The sequence below is a fragment of the Penaeus vannamei genome, chromosome 10, assembly GCF_042767895.1.
Source record: "Penaeus vannamei isolate JL-2024 chromosome 10, ASM4276789v1, whole genome shotgun sequence".
NCBI classification, from domain to species: Eukaryota; Metazoa; Arthropoda; class Malacostraca; order Decapoda; family Penaeidae; genus Penaeus; species Penaeus vannamei.
The window spans coordinates 46,023,874-46,040,264 of NC_091558.1; the positions used below are offsets into that span (position 1 = coordinate 46,023,874).

The following is a 16,391-nucleotide window of genomic DNA, read 5'->3' on the forward strand; positions in this document are numbered from 1 at the left end:
TTACTGCTCTGATTGGTTTCTTCCTAAATGCAAAAAAATCATATCGGTTTCTGTAAAGTGCAGCCAAACAAAAACAACCATTTCATATGGTTATTTGGAAGCAGTGAAACGACAGAACTAGCAGCCACTATCACATGGTATTCTCAAACAGCCATTAGTGGAATGTCCTGAGAATGTCACACTTCTGACAATGGTTTCACTGGTTTCAAAAAACTTAAAGGAGCTGTATAACAAAATTGCTTCCATGCATAGGGAAGATTGGCATCATGAATATGGTAACAATGAAAATATCAACACCGTAAAACTAACATCAGCTTTAACAAGTGGTATTGTTAAAAGGCAATGTATGAGTGACATATAAACTACAGGAAATCAAGATTACATAATCAAGAGAACAAGAAGAGACAAAAAGGATATCAAGTGATTATGCTTTACTGTGTTCGTGATTTACAACAGAAAATAGAGGTTACACAGGAAACAGGAGCAGTGATCTGCTTAAACCATAGGATTTGGGTGATGTGACGTGTCATGAAAAAATTTGGGCAGTGTGATGGGAATATCCCAAAAATTTTGCAGAGGGCCGAATGACGGGAATATGCCATCATGGAAAAATTTGTCTGAGGGCCAGGGTGGTGGGAAATTGCCCTCATGAAAAATTCACCTGAAGGCTGATATAACTTGTCATGAGTGTATAAAGCTTTTGAAGGAAGTTTAGACTCAGAGGGCATTTCGGAAGGGGCTCTTGCATTACCTCTATTAGTAAATATGGGTGGAATATACCATCCGTGATCCGTGGCTCAAAGAGCATTGGCTCAAGAGAGGACACCATTTTCATGTGCAATCCCCTATTCCTGGCCACTAGGACTAGTAGCACAGAGTGCGTTGTAGAAAATTGAATACCAAAATATCAAATAATAACAAATAATAAAATGTTAGTTTTTGTTATTGTTACTGCACAGAGTTGTAGACTTCCTAGAGAGTTGATATGTAGTCTGTTCAAGGAATACAGTCCTTGTCCATTTTGATGCAACATATCAAATGACAAATATCTACCTTAGAGGAAAAAAACTTGTGCAGGTAAAGTAATAATAATATTGCAAAGGGGAGGCAAGAAGTATTGATGCCACACTTGAGTGTCCATAATGGACGGGCCTACAAGCCACACACCCAGAAGGATCTCCACTCAAACAAGTCTAATGCTTGGATTTTGGGCCAAATGCGAGTCATGAGGCTGTTAACCCGGATCCAACAGGTTACAGGCCCCAAATCATAAACAAGGGCTTCATTCTCAACAGGCAGGAATTCGTTAATTCATAACAGAATCATGCCTCCTCTTACTCATGAATTACAACAGCAGGTAGAGGAGCATAGGAAACAGGATCATCAATCTGATTAACCCATTTACGACGGGTGTCCCATGTATGAGACACCGGGAAAAAAAAAATTGCCTGCCGTCCCACCAGGGTGATCAAGGTTCATGCACCAACTCAGCAGCCCTGCGCGCCGATTTTGCAGCCGCCCGGAAACTTCAATATATACCGGCGTTAGTGGGTTAACAACCCTACCACCTAAAAGAAGTTTCAACAAACGGAATTAATTCATACAATAGCATTTCAGGAGTCTGGACAAATACACAGAGATGGCTTTAACTTCCATTATACAAATGTTCGGGAAAACTATTCTTTTGTCTTACAGTGATGAGTAAATCTGTCCAATCATTCTATTACGATGTAAAACTTGTTCAGTTTAACCAAGTGTTTAGTGTTTATTTTTGTCAACTGTTGGCAAAATAGTTGACTTGTTCCCATTCTCAGCAGCATCTTCACCATCAACTGCCAGTGGGAAAGTATGTAATCACTTTGACACATTTCCCTACAATCATGATGAGTACCACGATAACAACAGTAACGAAGACCTGAAGGATTTTCGAAATGATTTAATTAGTGAATATGTTTTCATGTGAAGAGGAAGGCCACTGTAATGAGGATAACCAAAATGCTGCAACACCCATCAGTCAGCCATTTCCTTTCTACGGAATTAGTGAAAATCACCGCATCTTTCACAAATAGCTAGCAGTTTACGATTTTCATGGATGATAAAATTTCATGCGAAAGAGAAATGAACATCAACATTCAACAATTCTAAGAAAAAGTGACAATATATCAATTCATAAACTCCATGCCGCTCCATTCTTTGGGAAAATAGTGATATATCAATATCTTCAATAAAAAACTTATTTTCTAACATTTGACTACTAATACAAACACAAATAGAAATATTACCATGAACAAGAAGAATACTATTAACACTTATACAAAAAGCAATAGAAAATGTAAGAGTTAAAATAACAGTACTAGTAATATCAATAACAACTACTTGTACTTTATATAACAACAGCAACAGCAATAATAAGTAATAATAACAATGATGATGATAATGAAAATGATGATTAAAATTATTATGATGACAATAGTGATGATCATAATAATGATCAAAATAATACCAATGATGATGAAAATGATGAAAATAATAATGATAATGATAATAATGATAAAAATAACGATAATGATAAAATGATGAAAATGATGGTGATGGTGAAATTTATAATAATGATGATAGTGATGAAAACGATGAAAATTATTATAAGGATAAAGATTATGATGATAATGGTGATGAAGATGATAATGATGAAAATAATAATGAAAATAATCATCATCACTACATTTTTCCTTAATATTGTCATTATCATTATCATTATTATTAATATTGTTTATTATCATAATTACTATCATTATCATCATCATCATTATTATCATTACTATTATTATCATTATTATTATTATCATTATTATTATTATCATCATTATAATTATCATTATTATTATCATCATTATCATTTTAGTATCATTATCATTACTATTATTGTTATTATAATTATCATCATTACTATTACTAAAATCATTATTATCAATACTGTTATTGTCATTAAATTATCATCATTATTTTATTATTACAATAATTATAATCATCATTATCATTACTATTATCATTATCATTATTCTTAACACTACAACAATAATAATAACTATTATTATTATCATCTTTATTATCATTAATATTGTCATTATCACTATCATTATCATTATCATTATCATTATTATTATTATTATTATCATTAATATCATTATCATTATTATCATTACTATCATTAGTATTACCATTAGTATTATTATTATCATCATTATCATCATCATATCATTATCTTATCATTATCATTAATTATCAAACATTAATAATTTACCACTAATCCATGTTATCATTATCTTTATCATTATTATCATTACCATTATCATTACCATTACCATTATCTTTACAATTACTATTATCATTATTATCATCATCAGCAGCAGCAGCATTAAAATCATTATTATCATTATCATCATTATCATCTTTATCATCGTTATGGGTAATAGTAGTACTACAAAAAATAGACATAAAATAAGAATACTAGAAATGTCGTTAACAAAATTAGAAAAAAAAGCCTCTGCCATTTTCTCTGCAAAATAAGATCAGACCTTGCGAAGCTGCCTCATGCAGGCATCAATGAAAGGATAACCTGTGCGTCCCTCCGTCCACGCCTTCAAATGCTCATCGTCCTTCCTCCACGGGATGTCGATGCAAATGGGATTTCCTTTCATTCTGTTATACTGCGGGAAAAAAATAATAATAAACTGTTAAGGTTTGTCAAGATCATTTGATTAATTTATCAATTATCATTTATACCACTTCTCTATTAATAATGGGAATTCAAAAAAGATAAATTCACGCAAGCAAAACGCATCATCACAAAAGTGACATAAGAAAAAACATCACCTGCAGTATGTAGTTTAATTGATGGACTGATTGGCTGACTGATATGCTTTTAGGAGACAGTTACCTGACGCAGCCACTGATGGCATGTGAGTACATACCATTTCCACCGTGAGTTTATTTTATTTTCTCTACACACAGATGGATCCACATATACTAAGTCACCAATGAGCCAATTACTTGTAATACCTATCTCACCAGTTTACGCTTTTCCTTGATTTTTTAAAATATTTTCATTTATCTTATATTGCTATTAGTAATGCTGATAACATTATAATAATCTTAATGTATGTAATAATAATAATATCATCATCACAAGGTCACAAGGTCTATTAACTGTCTCCTTAGTGGTTGATCACTTCTACAGTCATCTATGTGAAGAGACACAAAACATACAACTTTTTCCCCGTGGCATTGGATAAATAGATACATTCGAGTAACAATGAATTATCTATCATAATTTAAAATGTTAAACTACCATTTGAATATTTCTACAATGCATACATTATGAAATACCTGACAGTAAAGTCAAAGTTTTGTGAAGCATATTGAGACCAATATTCTTGTTGACATTTAAGGGAAAAAGAGTGTTTTATACATTTATGGAGTCAAAATGTTATATGGCTTGCCCCTACCAATTCAACTTCTACAATTACAAAAAAATTAGAGAATTACCCTTTCATATCCTACATACTGTCTTCTAATGTAAGTTGTCTAACAGTACATAAGCATACCTAATCCTTTTACTGGAGTATAATAAATAAACTGTCCCCAGTTCACTGTACATGTTTTGTGAATATATTTTATATATAGATTTCTCCACAAATACTCAGCCACCAGGGAGTCAATTAGAAGACCTTGTGACCTCACCTGATTCCAACTTTCCTTGAGGTTTTAGAAATTCTTTTTTTTTTCTTTTTTTCTTTCTTTACTAATACTACCAATATCATCATTGTCATTATTATCATAGACACTTTAATCATTATAGTGTTACTGACAGTATTAATAGAAATAGAAGATAAAAGAAATATTTCCGAAAATCAAGGAAAAGGATAAATAGGCAAGGTAGGTAGTACTAGTAATTGTAGAGCCATCCTTCTGTAGAGACAATCTCACTTTGGGCTTGGCATATACTTAAATGAAATCCTCGGCTGCATCAGGTTGATCATATAACCTAAACATTTTAAAGTTGGCATGATTTAGGGAAACTATATCTAATGGATATAATTTGTGTTCATAGCCAACAGTTCTAAAAAATAATTCCCTTCTAATGTAGGATATAATGGGAATGACATAATACTCACAGCTTCATTGTTGGCAGACATGCAGTAGAAGAATTCACGCCAAATGAGTTGAGCCGTAAGGGAATGGAAGGGCGGTTTTATCTCCTTGTGTAGCTCAAAATATATGTCTTGAATATTCCAGTAAAATCTGAAATCATTTTGATTTTAAAAATAGTAGGAATTCATGCACTGCTCTACGTACAAGCTCATGCACACTCTCTCACACACACACACACACACACACACACACACACACACACACACACACACATACACACACACACACACACACACACACACACACACACACACACACACACACACACACACACACAAAAATGTAATGCTAAAACAACTAAAAGGCAAATACTACAGACACATGATAATGAAACACTGTAATGAGTCCCCCGTCCAATGAATAAGTTTCCTGTCCTGAATAAGTACATCTCTTCATCTGATTATCTTTTACAATCTTGCAGAAGCACAAATGGATATAACATGTCCTATTTTTAACATTTAGATATCTAAACACAACTGTCTGTAGGTATAGAGAAAAACATCCACATGTGTATTTGAAAACTAAACTGACTTTGTAAACTGGTTGAGTACTTTACAGAAAACAGACAGAAATAAAGTAACAATATTCAACGTGTACAAATGAATTGAAGTAAAGGGGTTACCAAAATAATAATGTATATATACATATATAGTATATTCAAATATGTATGGTACTTAAATGACTCACTGAATTAACTGAAGCTTCATATTTAAAAGCTTTAGATTTTCAAAGACTAAACCAAATCACAATAGTAGAAATATGCAGCACTCACTTTCTGACGGAGAGGCATCCAAATCTCAAAGCTGCCGACATACTCATAGGTTCACCGAGAATATCTGGGTTGACCTGGTTTGGCAGGATATAGCAATCCCTGGGAAAAAAGCATACCATTAATTAGCACCCATTTTCATTAGTCCTATAAGACAGAAACAGAATACAGTTACTAAGACCAAACTAAAACCATCTATTATTCATTGGAAACTGCCATACTTCTCACCACTTCACTGTGTTAATAAAAAAATATATACTATTTTGTATATCATAAAGATAACTATAAAGATGCAAAAGGGAATTATATCTAATAAGTAATTCAAAACCTGAATTCAGCTGATATGAAATTCACCTGAAAATTAGTTTCCTATACATGATTACAGCATTTATAGTTCTAGGGTCCTAATAACACTAACACGATCGCATTCGGATCAATGATTCTTCAATGGTGCCTCTCTACTCAAAGGAGACACTGAACGCATTCTGCACTCTGAGAGCACAAACCTCCACCAGGACCCAGATAAGGTTGCGAAAGAAAGAGAAAAAGAGCGGGAAGGAAAAAGAAAATCCCAATTGCAGAATTAATAAGCCTACCACAAAGTTAAATAAAACCAGCCGAAGATCCATTTTCTATGATGGCTCACACTGATGGAGAATCAGTTAATTTTAGCCTGGATTGATATGTAGAATTGGATTACCACCAAAAGCTAATCAACTGGCAAATACACAAAACAATAAATGCCAATAAAATCACCACACCAGTGGAGGCAATCACTTTCATAAACTTGAAATTATATAAATGTACAAAAATATTAAAGATATCACAAGTAAAAAAACCTATAGCCTTCCCCTAAAACCACTTCAATTCTACTATGTCCAGATACACACAAAAAGAATCTTGTGTAAAAGGCTTAAAAGTCAACCCTACAAGAAGGTCATATTTCTCAAAATACCTAAAGGCATTCTCCTCAATCTTCAGTCTCTTCTGCAGGTGTGCTAAAGCAGCCGTCTCTCCACCAATGTATGCCGACTGTTCGTCACATTCTCTATTCCAACCAAGTTCCGCTGGTGTTGGGATGTGGGGACACAGCTGAAAATAGGTTGTATTTTTATCATTCCCATCGAAAAGGTCTTTCATGTATCTATAAAAAAAAATTCACAGCATTCACAGGTATTTCTGCATGATACTTCTCCAAAAGTAACTCCACTGATTTCTCTACAAAACAAAGACCCACAGTTTGAATAAGGAAACAAACTTACCTGTAACTTCATAGCAAGCTCGTCTGAAATTTCTCCAAAGATTACATCATCCCACTTGACATCAGGTACTGGCCTTTCTGGAGGTCCTAATACTGCTGACACTTGCTGCATAACAAATCAGAGGTACAATCTGAATAAGGGAATACTAGTCACTTTTATGATGAATTTCCTTCCATTACTGAAAGAGGAGGAAGGAAGGAAGTGAAATAGGTAGAGAGAAGAAGCAGAAAATTTGAAAAAATGGTATATAAATAGATAAAAGTTAAATGTACTTATAAAAAGAAAAGAAAATTCGAAAGGAATGTAAGAATGAGAGAACAAGAGATGAAGAGATGGGGAGACAGAAGGACTGAGAGACTTGGATTGAGAAAAGGAGGCCAACAGAAAACAGACAGACAGAAAGAGAACGAAAGACTGGTCGATAGGAAAGCATTCAGAAGAGAATTTAAGTTTTATCTTTCCATTAAATGGCATTCTCTGGATTTTCCAAAAGTCCTAAAGATAAAAGACTCAAGAAGAATTTTGGTTTTATGATCATCTTTTACTTAAATCACATGCAGAGCTTGAGAACTTACCACAAACATTTCATAGGTCAGTGGTGGCTGACCTCCATTACAGTCAATAATCTCAAAAGGATCCCAAAGGGTGTGAGCAATTTTCTCCACGATCTCTATGCCGAGCTCTTTGCACTGACTTCGTACCTGATTGTCCCGTTTATTCCATATTGCCTCACAGTCCTGAAAAAAATATACGAAGTGCCTTTAACAACTTAACAAGAATCTACTGCATTTCATTTAATATCTCTCTCTCTCTCTGATACTCTCCCTTCCTCCCCCCATCTCTCTCTAATATTCTCCCTTCCTTTCTCTCTTTCTCTCTCTCCCTTTCTCTCTCACTCTCTCTCTCTCTCTCTCTCTCTATCTTTCTCTTTCTCCCTTTCTCTCTCACTCTCTCTTTCTCATTCTCCCTTTCTCTCTCACTCTCATTCTCCCTTTCTCTCTCTATCTTTCTCTTTCTCCCTTTCTCTCTCTATCTTTCTCTTTCTCCCTTTCTCTCTCTATCTTTCTCGTTCTCCCTTTCTCTTTCTCTCTTTCTCTCTTTCCCTCTATCTCTCTCATATTCCTCTCTCTCTCTCTCTCTCTCTCTCTCTCTCTCTCTCTCTCATATTCTCCTTTCTCTCTCTCTCTCTCATATTCTCCCTTTCTCTCTCTCTCTCTCATATTCTCCCTTTCTCTCTCTCTCTCATATTCTCCCTTTCTCTCTCTCTCTCTCATATTCTCCCTTTCTCTCTCTCTCTCTCTCATATTCTCCCTTTCTCTCTCTCTCTCTCATATTCTCCCTTTCTCTCTCTCTCTCTCATATTCTCCCTTTCTCTCTCTCTCTCTCATATTCTCCCTTTCTCTCTCTCTCTCTCATATTCTCCCTTTCTCTCTCTCTCTCTCATATTCTCCCTGTCTCTCTCTCTCTCATATTCTCCCTGTCTCTCTCTCTCTCATATTCTCCCTGTCTCTCTCTCTCTCATATTCTCCCTCTCTCTCTCTCTCTCATATTCTCCCTCTCTCTCTCTCTCTCATATTCTCTCTCTCTCTCTCTCTCTCTCTCTCTCTCTCTCTCTCTCTCTCTCTCATATTCTCCCTTTCTCTCTCTCTCTCTCATATTTTCCCTTTCTCTCTCTCTCTCTCTCTCTCATATTCTCCCTTTCTCTCTCTCTTACATGTATTCATTATCAATTTTTGCCTTCTCTGTTATGAGTTTGTTATGAAACCATTAAAATCCCTTATAAATAAAAGAAAATTACAAAGTAGATTAATATTAAGGCAGTGGTGCTATACTGACACTTTTAGGAGATAACTGTATTAAATGTTTTATTGACTACATCCCTGTCCTTTTATTAACAAACTTACCTGTTCAAAGGTCAAACGAGTTATTCCAATTTCAGCATGAAGCATCTTAATTACAGCTGTTGGTTTTCCTTTGAATACAAACAGCTGACCACCAACTGCTCGTAGCTGTTCATCCAAATCACACAGTGATTCCGTCAAAAACTGCATGCGGTTATAACCCGAAACCTCGGTCCCTGAAAATAAACAAACAAAATTTCAATACTGAAGCACCTTTGAAGGCTGTCATAAAACATGCTAAACTACACCTATGATAATGTCATGACAAACTGCTATGTAGTATCATGTATGTAATGAGGACATATAAACAATAGACTATACCTGCTGTTTCTCCATCATGAATGAATATGGCATAAAACTTTTCACAGTCTTTCACTGATTCTAATAAAGCTGGGTTGTCATGGAGCCTCAACCCATGCCTGAACCAGTGCACTGAAGTCTTAGTCATTGTCGCTGTAAAAGCAAACAAGTTATTAAACTCAACTGATAAATAATTTGCTATGATATTGATACAAAAAAAGAGATACATCGCACCTACGACCACCAATAAATAAAGTGTAGGCCATCTGCAAAATACAAATAGGAAACATTATCATTAACACATCACTGCTTTTTTAACAGTGAAAAAGATGAATGAGATGCTGGATGCTCAACCAGCAGGAGATATCAAGACAATGAGAAAGAAGGGTATACCAGATGGACAATAAGTATATATCCGATCACGGCACAACAGTAAAAGTTCACATACTTATATGTACCCACACTCACTGACAAAGACTTCCAAAACCCTCCACTTCATCCCCCACACTACTTCTCTTATTCTTTGAAGTCACAAGTGTTTGATCTAATATCTCAAGTGCTTTTTTAACACCAAGAAAAGTCAGATCGAGCCATAAATGTCACAGTAATAAAATTCAAATCACGGTGGTATATCCTCAAGACCTGGATGGTCCGACAATCACGGGGGTTAGCATATTCCTCGGCTGTAAACGTTGATGCATTCACCTAGTATAGTTGTGGAAGCCATATGTAGAACTATCCGCTTCATGTTCACACATTCTGAGTGATATTATCATACATTTCCTCTTTTCAGGTTATTGTGATTGGTTATTGGTTAGTGTCTGACAGATTAAGTACTCATCTATCTATTTATCTGTCTATCTGTCCGTCCATCCATCCGTCCGTCCGTCCATCTATCCATCCATCCATCCATCCATCCATCCATCCATCTATCCATCCATCCATCCATCCATCCATCTATTCATCCATCCATCCATCCACCCATCCATCCATCCATCCTATAGATGTTAAGCGTCAAGAGGAAAACAAATAAAAAATTCATAATCATAATATATACATCAAAATAGCAATCTCATTCCCTGCATTGGCCTTCCTGGTTTACGACAAGCGTCAGAACACCAGTGACTATGTCCATTCCTCCGCGATGGATACACTTGCTTAAATAATTTCTTCGAACATTCTATCCTGCCCCAAGACTTACATCCTGCGAAGCTTGTGACTACTACTCTTTATCCTACAAAAGGAGCATAAATGTCTTTGTTTATTTGATTAAAATTATCGCATCCAATAACTCCTTTCCTTTCACAATGCAAAAGTAATACTATAGATGAAAAGTCTCTTATTTCCGTTCATTCTGTCCATTATGTGTAAAATGTACCTTCAAATAGAAGGCTGGAACTAAAGCTATTCCAAATATCTCATCTATAGAATTGTTTATTTCTGTGCATTTTCCTTCCTCTACTAGCAGGCCCAAAATATACAAGCCTTTCTGTACATTAATTCCAATTTGTTAAAGGGGTTCAATGGCTTGGCGGTCTTTGATCCCCGAGTGAATGAAGATTTGATTAGGAAGCCTATAGGTCAAAGCCGCGGGTCATTCAGTGTGTGCCTCCACCTATCTTTGCTTTGTAGTTCCTGTGAATATGAATTTTAGAGTGTAAGAGCAATTCCTCTGGACCAAAAACTAGAATTAATCCAATTCGATGGGAAAATGGTGCGTTTCCTTTGGCAATGCTTGGTTAAATGTTTCTGCAGATAGATGGCTCTGCCAGTGCTTAACGACAAAGGAGTCAGTTAGTATATCTTGCGACCTCACTTTTCTTTGAAATAAACGGGATAACACTTTTTTTTACTAATGCCACTTATTTTTTATTTAAACATCATAATTACTATATTGTTACGGACATTAACAACAGCAGTAATAAATATTAGAAAATATTATCGAAAATCAAGGAAAAGGGTAAACAGGTGAGACAGGTAGTTAGCGTAATGGGCTTATCAGTGACTTGGTATTTGTGGAGCCATCTATATGTAAAAACAATTGCTAAATTCAACACACAAAGGGCAATGGCATGTACATACATGCCATACCTGACGGCTTGGTGTAAAGCAATGCAATCTCTTCTGTAAATTCCCCTATACAAGTTAAAGAGTTACGATCAAATTTGGTGTCTGACAATCAGGCATCAATAGTACAGCGTACAAAGTGTTTTAACTTGATTAAACCTCGGGAACTTGTCAGACAGCCACTTCCTGCACAAATTGAAAATATAGACGATAAATAATTTCACCATAACTCACTTTATTTTCAGTTATTCATCACATTCAACCTTTTAACAATACTCATAATCTAAAATCATAACATTAACATTTTCCACAGAATGAATGTTCACCTTAATTGGGTTGTGAGATACCTGCATGGACGCCCCCTGTCCCCTCCTGCACCCCATGAGCCTAAAAATACGACTTCCTGCTTCTAATCTCTTCTCAAAAGGTGAAAATAGCAACGACGTGCAACACGAAGAGGCTTATAGGCCCTAATCCCCAATACGTAAAAAGGATGAATTTACGAATAGCATTTCGGTTTTTCTTTCTTTTTTACAAATCGGAGAGTTATTAGGCCATGTGTCTGAACCAGTAGGAGGCTAACATCTGATACTCGAATGTGTGTGTAATAAAATAATGGTTTATTGTCTTTCTTTTGCACCTTTTTACCAGGAACCTTCGTAGATTTCACACCTCGTCTGACCTGTCTTTCTCTACCTGTAATTAACTCATAGGCGCTCACCTCCGTGTTCTAACGAGGTCTTCCGATCCACGTCCCCGAGCCCTTCCACCTGAGCGAGGATAACGCGTCCCCTTACGAGCTTCGGGGAGCTTTGAGGAGCTTTGTGTCCCCAGACGAGGCTTCGCTTCCCTTCCCTGACGCACCTGGAGCCCGACTGGTTGGGGGATCGTCGTGCGTCTGGCAGCGAAGGTCAGCTGTCGCCTCGCACGTGACGCCGTTCCGACGGTGCCACGTCTCCCTTTCTCGTCCCGGAATAAGGTGCCGTTTTATCGTCTCTTTATGTGAATATATTATAGTATTGCATTAGTAACATATTTTAAGTAAATGTAACAGGATGAGAGAACAGCGGACGAAAATAAGAGTGCAAAATACGTTTCGTTAAGAAATTAGCGGCACCATGGCGTACCGCGACACGTGAGGTTATTCAGACCATTTTACTTTTTTTCTTCCTGAGCGCTCGATATTGTGCACAATTTAACTGTAATTAAAGTTGTGGTTTCAGACGAGACAGCGATCAACCTCCACTGCACACATACACACGCGCACTTGCACATAAACAAGAAATTCTACACCACACACAAATCTCTCACTTGCGACTGAATTCACGTGGTTTCTATAAGAGTGCGATTACGTGCACTTTTGCGAGAGAAAAATTCAGATAAAGAGAAGCATTGACATTGAACTTGAGAAGAAGGATAGACGCAATAATAGTAATAATAATAATAATAATAATAATAATAATAACGATGCTGATAATAATAACGATAATAATAATAATAATAATAATAATAATAATAATAATAATAATAATAATAATAATAATTTTAATAATAATAATAATAATAATAATAATAAGAAGAAGAAGAATATAATAATGATAATAGCAATAACAATAATGATAATAATAATGATGATAATGATAACATTAATAACAATAATGATAAAAAATAATAATGATAATCATTATTGTTATTTTAATTGTTGTTATAATTAACATTAGTATTGTAATAATCATTACTATTGTAATTGACGTCTTTAGCATCATTACCACTGTTATAATTATCGATAATATATATATATATATATATATATATATATATGTGTGTGTGTGTGTGTGTGTGTGTGTGTGTGTGTGTGTGTGTGTGTGTGTGTGTGTGTGTGTGTGTGTGTATGTATATATATACATATACATATACATATACATATATACATATACATGTATATATGTATGTATGTATGCATGTATGTGTGGGCATATATATATCTACATATACATATATACATACATACATATATATACACTCATATATATACATATATATATTAATATATAAATACACAAAGCGGTGCACGCAGATTGATATTGACAAAAGGGCTTGTGTGAAGTAACAACTGAAAATTTTAAAAGGGGAGAATTAGCTCGCAAACCATCTCTCTAATATGAGTAAAAAAGGAAATCTGAAAATAATTCCCCCAAAATGATTTATTTCGATTCTCCGAAGTCGAGTTATATTTTCCCGCGAAAACCCGGAACCCGGATGTGTGACGTCAATTCCAGAACACGACCACAACATTCTCTGCATTCAGTACATTGTACAACATGACAGACTCACAACAAGACTACAGCGGCAGTGAAATAAGTGGTTTCATCCGATTATTCCGACGAGGACGTTGGTATAAGTTCTTCAGAGGGTGCCTACGTCTTCGAAGAGTTGGAAGAAGAGGAATATCAAGGGTCGATGGTTGTTGGACCGTACACGCACGAGTCCTACGCTGTAGATGTCCTGGAAGTTGTGCCAAACCAGCCAGACATGGAGTGGCGTCGAGACCCGAAGAGATTGAATGAATAGTGATTTTCTAAATTATTATTTATAGTCGAACGTGTGATCCCGCTTCTGTATGGTACAAAATTTCTGCAGGCTGAGCAATCTCTTGTCTGCACCCGTGGCGCAGGCCTACATCCATTCGCGAGTGGAGGGGCATCGGTATTTATTTGTGTTGTGCTTTTTGGGGTGTACCTACCTTACCTCTGTGTTGTAATACATGCACACTTGCAATGCAGTCGGTACACTGTGTCGTATCCACGCAATGAATGTTTGCTACGTCGCCAAGCAAAAGCGCTCTGTCAGAGTTTGTTTTGCGCTGTTGTGATCATGACAAATATAATTGGAAATGGCCTACCGTTTTGCATTTCCCATGTCGAAAGCCATTCTGTTCGCAAAGCAATCGGGCTCGAAGTGTTTCAAGCAAGGTAAGCTGGTTGGCACAGGCTGAAAGTTGCTCTGCTTGGCATGCACAAAACGTGTCCACTTCCTTGCTCTGTCGCGCTCTTTTGCCCATTCAAACAGCTGGCAACATGAATGGGAACAATGCATTGCTACGCAACGCCGCGGCATCCTTTGTTACAAACTTTTATAGCTTGAAACTGCAACAATTCCTTGACATCCTTTACTCGCGGATGCAGTGTGTGTATCACGCTATTCAACAATATTCTCCCTGGTCCTGGGATTTTGGGGGATACCAGAGGGTATTCGATTTTTTTTTTTTTTTTTTTTTTTTACATGAATAGGCTAAGCATACATTATTGAACAATATTCAAGAAAAAAATGCACAACAATTACTTCCCATATGCCCTTTAAAGGCTATGAGGGAAGCACAGAAGGAGGCGACCAAGGAAGAGAAAAAGGGGCAGGACGGCTTCGTCGTTGTTGACGGCAATTAACACGCCATCGCCGTCGGGTCTTACAATAAATACGAAATCCTCTTCGAAGAGGAACATAAGGTCAACTCTATGGACTAAGGGGAGCAAGACATGAAAGGAAAACGAGAAAAGACTGGGAATGCCGATAAGCGACAGCAGCAGTCCAAGGAAAACCGTCAGGCTTCTCTTAAACTCACTTTGGTACAGATACAGAAGACCTTCCTGGGGAAGGACGACGACCTATTAGCGGACAAGATCCTGTTGGCGGGGCCTGGCAAAATGAAGGCCCTTCTTCTAAAGATTCTGCCCCAGAATCTGGCTAAGGTCACCGAGACCATGGCCGTCAGTCGCTCTGGCAGGTCGGGTCTCTACGATCTGGCGAAGATGCTGGAGGCCGAAGAAGAGAAGCTGCAGAAGGCGGTCCTCAAGCAGGCTAAGCTGGAACGCGCTCAGCAGGTGAGGTCCCTCCGCGCCGCGCCGGTTGACAACGGCAAGCAGAAGCACCAGGCGGGCAGGAGCAAGCACAGCCATAGCAAGCCCCTGTTCCAGCAAAGCAAAGCCGAGGAAAAGGCTCAGGCCGAGGAAAAGAAGCGGGCCAAGCTTGCTCAGGCGGAGGAGAGGAAGCTTGCCCGGCAGCTGGCGGCGCAGAAGGGGAAGACCAGCTGCGACTGATGACGGCGCAGCGAGGCCACGAGGCGCCTCCACTGCTATGCGAACGTAACACAAAAATAAATAAATGAATGAATATGTAAAAAATAGAAAGAATACACACACACACACACACACACACACACACACACACACACACACACACACACACACACACACATATATATATATATATATATATATATATATATATATATATATATATATATATATATATATATAGTGTGTGTATAAACATATTTATATGTATATGTATGTGTATATATACATATTTATATAGTATATATATATATGTGTGTGTGTGTATTTGTATGTATGTGTGTGTCTGTGTATGTGCGCGCGCGCGTGTGTGTGTACATATATATACATATATATACATACATACATATATATATATATATATATATATATATATATATATGGACCGTATCCATGTTGACAAATGTAGAAAAGGTCAGAAATACATGTATTTCTGAGGAATCGAAACCAGTCAGATACATCTTTTGTATTGTGAAGATATCGTCTCATTCATACCTTTTCTACATATATATATATATATATATATATATATATATATATATATATATATATATATATATAATATGCATAGACATATAAATATACATACATTTATTTATATATATATATATGTATGTATATATATACATATACATATATGACATACACACACACACACACACACACACACACATATATATATATATATATATATATATATATATATATATATATGTATATATATATATATATGTGTGTGTGTGTGTGTGTG

At 36.3% G+C, this 16,391-nt stretch overlaps 1 protein-coding gene across 1 annotated transcript in view; it reads right to left on the bottom strand.

Annotated features, from left to right (window-relative positions):
- cry (circadian regulator cryptochrome) overlaps positions 1-12,395 on the bottom strand; it is a 21,686-nt gene extending 9,291 nt beyond the window's left edge. The window contains exons 1-9 of the mRNA XM_027360747.2: positions 12,232-12,395; positions 9,465-9,596; positions 9,147-9,319; positions 7,818-7,979; positions 7,243-7,347; positions 6,936-7,072; positions 5,984-6,082; positions 5,175-5,301; positions 3,576-3,707 (exon numbers count right to left, since the gene is read on the bottom strand). Of these exons, the coding sequence (XP_027216548.1) occupies positions 3,576-3,707; positions 5,175-5,301; positions 5,984-6,082; positions 6,936-7,072; positions 7,243-7,347; positions 7,818-7,979; positions 9,147-9,319; positions 9,465-9,591 (1,062 nt within the window). The 5' untranslated portion in view covers positions 9,592-9,596; positions 12,232-12,395. The remainder of the gene's footprint in view (positions 1-3,575; positions 3,708-5,174; positions 5,302-5,983; positions 6,083-6,935; positions 7,073-7,242; positions 7,348-7,817; positions 7,980-9,146; positions 9,320-9,464; positions 9,597-12,231) is intronic.
- Between the last annotated feature and the right edge of the window lie 3,996 nt (positions 12,396-16,391).